General features: G+C 42.3%; 1 protein-coding gene across 1 annotated transcript; it reads left to right on the forward strand.

The window, feature by feature from the left end:
* Nucleotides 1–716: 716 nt before the first annotated feature.
* Nucleotides 717–8,456, forward strand: LOC125485598 (C-C chemokine receptor type 4-like; the record flags this gene model as incomplete). The annotated part of the gene is made up of 2 exons (XM_048609109.1): nt 717–827; nt 7,694–8,456. A coding segment is annotated over exon 2 (696 nt), but the record flags the coding sequence as incomplete, so codon positions are not given.

An 8,456-nucleotide genomic window follows, 5' to 3' on the forward strand; every position in this document is an offset into this window, starting at 1 on the left:
ACTGAACTTGCCACATAAACACAGTGGCTACAACAGCAGATCAGAGGTAGGGAATCCTCTGACTCCCAAACCTGTCCATCATTTACAAGGCACAAGTCAGGAGTGCGATGGTATACTCCAACTTGGCCTGGATGGGTGCAGCTCCAACAACATTCAAGAAACTTGACACCGTCCAGGACAAAGCAGCCTGCTTGACTGGCACTACATCCACAAGCCTCCACTCGGTCCACCACCAAAGTTTATATTGTGTACCATCTACAAGTTGCACTGCAGAAATTCACTAGAGATCCTTAGACAACATCTTCTAATCCCAAAATCACTACCACCTAGGAGGTCAAGGTCAAGGTGAAAATGGGAACACCACCTCCTGCAATTTCCCCTCCAAGCCACTCATCATCATGACTTGGAAATAAATCACTGTTCCTTCACTGTCTCTGGATCAAAATCCTGGAACACCCTCCCTAATAGCATTGTGGGTCTACCTACAGTAGGAGGACTGCAGCAGTTCAACAAGGCAGCTCACCATCACCTTCTCAAGGGAAACCAAGGTTGGGCAAGAAATGTCGCAGGCAGCAACGCCAGTGTAAATTGAGGAAAAACTTTTATCAACTCCAGTTGATAAAAGCAAACAAGAAATGATACAGGATACATTTGTGACGTTGGTCAGAATGACTCATATCTAAACAAGCTGACAGCTAACTGCCTTCGAAATACGTTCTTTCAGTTCCGGAGAGCTCTTGAAAGATCAGAATCCTTGCAGACGAGAGAACCGATCAGCTCATCCTTGTTTGTCTATCAACATTCTGTGCAAAGAAGAATCTTCTGAGGTCAGTCTTTAAATTTACCATTTAGTAGTTCTAACTTAATGGTCACTGCCTGTTCCCTGTTGTCTGCCAGATTAGTTTCTATGTAGCATGTTCCAGTCTCTATCCAGATCATTCCAGAGATAGGCATTCCAAACTGAATTAGCCAAACCCAACCCCACCCACTCCCAACCCTACTCCTGGGTGTCATTTAGACAGTGTGTGTTTGTGTGAATGGCTGACCAATTGAAACTGGTTTAGATCAAAACAATATGTCCAGATTAATATCTGCGAAAGCAGACAGAGTGAACTCGTAACAGAATGATGTATTGTGCAGTGGAGGATTCAAATATAGAAGAGGAACACAAGTACAGAGGAGAAATACAAGTACAGAGGAGGACACAAGAATAGAGGAAGGCACAAGTACTAAGGAGGATACAGGTATACAGGAAGATACAGGTATAGCAGGAGATACAGATGCACTGGAGAATACAAGTACAGAGGAAGACATAGGCACAGAGGACAATACTGGTGCAAAGGGGGAAACCGATAGAGGAAGAATACACATACAGAAGAGCAATACAAACACAGAGGAGAAATATAGGTACACAGGAGGACACAGGCACAGTGGGGGAAATGGGGACAAGGTGGGATAGATGAATGGAGGAGGATATGGGTACAGAAAACAATACAGAGGGAGATACAGGTGCTGAAAGAAATATAAGTGCAGAGGGGAAAAAGGCAATTGGTAATTAACATAAGATCAGAAACTGAATTATTTATTCTTCCTTTAACACTTAGTTATTTAATAGATTAAGGAGCTACTGAGCTGGAAGTTAAAATTAATAAACAAGACACAAGGACATAAATAAAGAAATAGAAAATTCCAGCATCCCAGACCACAGGAATGAATTAGAAAATAAAGATATAAGAAGTTCAGAACAACAGTCCTTCCTACCCAGTCCCATCGTGGAGAGGCACCAGGTACACAAGAGCCAGCTCAGAGGGAAAAGGGTACATGTGGATGCTAGGTCAGTTCAGACTGGTGCCATGCACTCGTTAAGTTTACATTAAAATTAAGCGATGAGAGTGTAGTAGATGGATTAAATAAAAATGACATTAATAAAATTAGACCCAATTAAATCCACCTGATCATACTGCTTGCCATTTCGAGCCAGCGTTCTGGCTGTTTTCGCAGTAATTTATGACTTGTGCCTCTCAGCCTCTTTCTGTAATCTGACCACAAAGTGCTGTCAGAGTCCTCTGCACCAGAGCGAGTGCATGGCACCAGTCTGAACTGACCTAGCACCCACATGTACCCTTTTCCCTCTGAGCTGGCTCTTGTGTACCTGGTACCTCTCCACGATGGGACTGGGTAGGAAGGACTGTTGTTCTGAACTTTTTATAGCTTTATTTTCTAATTCGTTCCTGTGGTCTGGGATGCTGGACTTTTCTATTTCTTTATTTTTCTAATTATTTTTTCCCTAAGAACTTAAACTGAAGAATCTGTACCTAGATGCCTGGTACCCAAGAGGTGCCTTAAGCGTCAACTTGTAAACTTTTCACTTTCCTCATTTGAGTACATGTAACAATAAAGCTAATTCTAATTCTAATAAGAAGAGCCCCCATTTATCCAGGTGTCTGAATCAGAGCAATCTCCATCTCTGAGCTCTCTGGCACCGTACTAGCATCTTTCAAGTTCAAGGTGGAGACAAGTTGATACATACCTGATCTATAGGAAATCAGGATGCTCTTGAGATGTTTTATTGGAATTGGCGAATGGGCAATTCCCTCTTTGATCCAGGTCTCCTGTACTGTCTCTGTTTCTGAGCTGGTGACTGCAAGTGCAACTTCATCATCAGCCTCCTCTTCCTCTGACAACCTCCCCCACACTTCTGCAGAAGGGCCCTTTGCCACCCTGCTTCAGTTCTGAGGAGGTCAGAAGCAGTGTGACTGACTCCTTTCTAGAAAGTAAGGTGCCTCCTCTCCATCAACACTCCCACTTCCCTCTTTCTTCACCAGCCAGAGATTTTTATTCTATCTCTGGTGAATGGCCTCCAGAATTTCCTTGTATCCAGACACTTGCTTGCAGTTCCAGTAATGGCCACCACTACTGCTGGCCCTCCAGCAGAGCGGCCAGCTTATCTAATTGACCAATAGCTCTCCGAGGTGGGCTTTCTGCCCCAGTGAGGGCCGGGTCACAATTGAGTCCGTCAACTCCCCTCGAAATGTGCCCTACTCCCTCTTTCAATGGCCATTCATGAAAGTCTGCCCCATGTACATGAAACAAAACCCTCATCATTGAGCTACTCCCCCACTTCCGCCCACAATGAGGGTGAAGTCATCTAGTGAGGGAGGTACCACCCCCATCACATCCAAGACACAAATAGGCTTAACTGCCCCTCACCTCACCTCAGATTTGAAGCAGGCTGTGAAGTGGCCTTTAAGCAGTCAATTAATGGCCTCAACTGGGGCAAGAGTTTGTCAGTTGTCAGTAGAATAAAAGATCAATGGTGAAGACAAACTCACAGTCATCAGCTCAGAGCCCATGTAGTTCCTGGATAAATACCCTGCATAATTATATATTCTACCAAAATCCGTTTTCAAGGTTTATACACGAATAATGTCCAGTTGGTCAAGGAGAACAACTAAGTCATTAACTTTTTCAGGAGAGGAATGTAATGATGGAGAAAATTGAAAAGTACAAAATAATCATCAATGATGTAATAACTAAAGTATCGAAGCAACCACCTTAAACTTTAATGCGTGAAGAGAGTTAAAAGTCTAGTTTTGGTCTATAAATATCTTTGAATTTTCAGCTCGAAATTGCACCAAACAGTCTCACTGCCACACTCTGTAAGGTAATTATTCAAACCCCCTGCCAGTTTATTCTTTCCAATAAATGAATCACTGATCTGAGAAAGCTCTTTATATTTTTCATATCAGATTCTTTCAATCTGTTTTAGCGTATCTTCCATTTACATTTTATGATAATATACTAATTATATCCTGCAAGGTATATATTTATCTATTGTTATCTTGAGACCAATCTGCACAAGACCCTCCTGCCTTCCTGCATTTAAAGAATGTACTTCAAATAATTGAGTTTTTTTGAGGAAGTTACCAAAAGGATAGATGAGGGCAGAGCAGTAGACGCTGTTTACTTGGACCTTAGTAAAGCCTTCAACAAGGTTCCACGTGGTTGACTAATTAGTAAAGTAGGTCACATGGGATTCAGGGTGAGCTTGCCAATTGGATACATAATTGGCTTAACGGCAGGAGACAGAGGGTAATGGTGGAGGGTTGCTTTTCGGACTGGAGACCTGTCACCAGCAGGTGTTCCACTGGGTTCTCTTTTTGCTTGTTATTTATAGAAATGATTTGGATGAGAATATAGAAGGCATGGTTAGTAAGTTTGTAGATGACACCAAAATTGGTGGCATTGTAGACAGTGAAGAAGCTTATCTAAGATTACAAAGGGATCTTGATCAAATGGGTCAATAGGCTGAAAAATGGCAGATGGAGTTTAATCTGGATATATATGAGGTATTGCATTTTGGTACAACAAACAGGGGTAGGACATATACAATTAATGGTAGTGCTTTTGGTATTGTTGTAGAGCAGAGGTATCTAGGGGTGCAGGTACATAATTCTTTGCAGTTCACATCACATATAGACAGGGTGGTCAAAAAGGCATATAACACACTTGCCTTCATTGCTTAGTCCTTTGATTATAGGAGTTGGGAAGTCATGATGACGTACAGGACATTGGTGAAGCCTCTTCTGGAATACTGTGTCCAGTTCTGGTCCCCCAGTTAAAGGAAGGTAAATATTAAGCTGGAGAGAGTTCAAAAGAGATTTATCAGGATGTTGCAAGGTATGGAAGGTTTGACTTATAAAGAAAGGCTGGATAGGCTGGGACTTTTTTCACCGGATCATAGGAGGTTGAGAAGTGACCTTATAGTAGTTGATATAATCATGAGGGGTATAGATAGAGTTAATGGTAGGTGTCTTTTGCCTGGATGGGGGATTTCAAGACTAGGGGGCACATTTTTAAGGTGAGAGGAGAGAGATTTAAAAAATACATATGAGGCAAATTTTTTACAGAGGGTGGTTCTCACGTGGAATGCACTTCGTGAGGAAGTAGTGAAAGTGGGCACACTTACAACATTGAAAAGACTTTTGGATAATTACATGAATAGAAAAGGTTTGGACAAATATGGACCATGAGCAGGCAGGTGGGACTAGTTTGGTTTGGGATTATGTTCATCATGGACGGGTTGGACCAAAGGGTCTGTTTCTGAGCTGTATGAATTTATAAAAGTACAGTAGATGCTAGAGATCAGAAATAAGAACACAAAGTGCTGGAGAAACTCAGCAGGTCTGACAGCATCTGTGGACAGATAAGGAGGAGAGATGGGAAACCACGTTGTGAAGAAGAGATTGCAAAAAGATGCCACCAGGTTTAGTGAGTGAGCAAATATGTAACAAAGAGTATAATGGAGTAAATTTGAAATTGCCCATTTTGGCAGGACAAATGAAAGACGCATATTATCCAAATGCTAAGGTATTGCAGAGCTCTCAGCTACAGAGATCTGGGTATCACCACTAATGTTTTCTCTTCTGTGCCAGCCTCTGAGTTCTGTGCCAGGCAGAAACTGCTGGAACCAGGAGTCAATACCATGATTCACATCAGTATGCAAATCGCTGTTTGCAGAATGTCATGTGAGCAGACCCGTAGCTTCAAGGGATCATTGCTGGGCGTCCTCGTGCACAAATCACAAAAATTTAGAATGCAGGTACAGCAAGTAATTAGGAAAACTAGTAGAATGTCATAATTGATCGCAAGGGGAACTGAATAGAAAAGTAGGGAATTAATGCTTCAGCTATACAGGGCACTGGTGAGACAACAATATAGTCAGTTCAAAGAAGAGTCATATTGGACTCAAAATGTTAACTCTGTTTCTCTCTCCACAGCTGCTGCCAGACTTGCTGAGTTTCTCCAAAACAATTTCTGTTTTTATTGAAGATAACTATTTCCCTTTTCTCTGCCTCAAGTGTTCTATACTTTATCAATAGTGACAAAGTACAAGAACAGAGAGGTTGTGATGGAGTTGTATAATGTACTGGTTAAACCTTCTCTGGAGTATTGCCTGCAGTTCTGGGACCACATTTTAGGAAGGAGGTGCATGCATTGGAGAAAGTGCAGAAGAGGCTGATGGGAATAGTTCCAGGATGAGTTAGAAAGATAGAATGGTTGGCAATGAGTTGGGACTATCTGCTCTGGAGAGGAGAAGCTAAGTGGATTTTTGATTGAAGTTTTCAAAATCCTGGGTGGTCCTGTCAACATAAAAAGGGAGACACTGATCCTATTCAAAAACAGATCAAGAATGGAAGGACACAGTTTTAAAGTGATTTGTAAAAGAAGTAAATGCGATGTGAGAGGAAGCATTTTCACGCAGTGAGTGGTCTGGGTCTGGAATGCAGTGCCTCAGACTGTAGTGGAAGCAGGTTCATTCAGGGCAATTTAAGAGGTCATTAGATAATTATTTAAACAGAAAGAAGATGCAAGGTTATTTGGAAAGGGCAGGAAATTGGCATTAACACATGAAGCTCACACAGAGAGCAGACATGATGGGCCCAATGGCCTTCTTCTGTCCTGCAACAATTCTGTGATCGAGGCTGCTTGTGTACGAGGTGCATGCTCACTTGCACGTTTGGCTTTTCAACAAAGTGTAAGTTCAGATGCAATTCATACTGGACTCACCTTGTGTCTCCCACTCAAACGGGGCCGGCTGCCTTTAAGAAACAGAGTCCACTTGTGATATCAAGATCTTCCCCCTCCTGGTCTGTACAGCCACTGAACAGGGCATCCATCATGCAAAGCAGCAGACAGTACAAATACAAGGTGTCAGCTGTAGCTAAATGAACAACTCTGGGTTAATCACACATCACAACTGGGAGATATCTCATTTAGCTCTGACCAGGACCATAAGAAACTACAGAAGGTGGTGCGCACAGCCCAGACCATCACGGAAGCCAACCTTCCATCCATGGACTCTATTTAGATGGCTTGCGGCTGCAGAAAGGCTGACAGCATCATCAAAGACCCACTGCATCCCATCAGGCAGAAGATAGAGAAGCCTGAACAAATGCAGCAGCAGGTTCAGAGACAGCTTCTTGCTGACCATTATTAGACTGATGAATGGATTGTCTAGCCTCAAATAATGTTGATCCCACCTAGCGCACACCCTGTGCAATGTAACCTGTATGGCTCTGGCTCAGTCTTTACGATCTGTACCTCCTCGCTTACTATGATCTGCCTGTACTGCTCGTAAACAAAGGTTCAGTACACGTGCCAATAAATCAATCAATCAAATCCCAAGCACCAAGTGTAATATTCAGTGCTTCCTGACGCAGAACCCAATGCTCCACGGATTATTGAACTCGTTCAGTTAGTGGGCAACACCTTCACCTTCTGCACCAGTGTAAAACTAACTCTTGTAGATCTTTGCCAACTATACAGTCACTGCAGTTGTCTTTCCATCAAAGTCAATATTGTGTGTGTAAAGGCACACTCACAGACTACAGGAATGACTCTTACTGCTGGGTATGAGGAGAGGAAATGAGTCAAAATGTAAAGGGAGTTTCAATAAATACCAAGCTTCCAGTTAAGCCACAATTAATGGGCACAGCTTTCACTTCTACTTTCACAGAACATCCAATCGGAGTAGAACAAAGGGGCTTGCCCTGCACCAGTGCATCTCCTGCACTTCTTCAAACTAACAACAAGGCAGAGGTCTTATGATGAAATAACCTTTAACTTTATTCTTGATTGTGCTGCTTTAAAGTGTGTTACATGTAAATCTTTACTTTTTTTTTCTCCATAGTTTATTGTGCCAACCACTACACTGCAAACCAGAATTTCTTCTGTGTTAAGATCACAGAAAATACGCCATGGGAGAGTCTGTTTCAAATTATTCAGATTATCACTATGATTATGATCAATTTAACATAACGCTAGATTACAGCCAGTTTGTTCATTTATGCGAGAATACTCAAGTTAATTTATTTGGAGCCATGTTTACACCAGTCTTGTTCAGCCTCGCCTTTATTTTCAGCCTGATTGGAAATGCTCTAGTTTTGTGGGTCCTGGTGAGATATGAGAGGCTGAGGACTGTGACAGACATCTTCATTTTAAATCTGGTCACCTCCGATGTACTCTTCACTTTCTCGCTCCCTTTCTGGGCTGTCGATCACACGAATGGATGGATCTTTGGCAAGGCCATGTGCAAAATAATGAGTTCAATTTTCTTCATTGGCTACTACAGTGGGATCATGCTTCTCATGCTGATGACCATTGACCGATACTTTGCAGTAGTTCACTCTCTGTTTGCTGTCAGATTCAGGAAGGTCTCCTATGCTGTGACAGCCAGTTTAGTCATTTGGGGAATTAGTATATCAGCAACGATCCCTGAGATGATCTTCTCTGATATTACGGGTAATGAGGAGGAAAGACTATACTGTACCAGTAACTATCCACCCGAAAGTACTCAAATGTGGCAACTGTTGGGGTGTTACCAGCAAAACATTTTGTTCTTCTTCATTCCCTTTGTTGTTATTGTGTTCTGTTACTGGAGAATTCTCAACACT

The sequence above is a fragment of the Rhincodon typus genome, chromosome 2, assembly GCF_021869965.1.
Source record: "Rhincodon typus isolate 14 chromosome 2, sRhiTyp1.1, whole genome shotgun sequence".
Classification (NCBI taxonomy): domain Eukaryota; kingdom Metazoa; phylum Chordata; class Chondrichthyes; order Orectolobiformes; family Rhincodontidae; genus Rhincodon; species Rhincodon typus.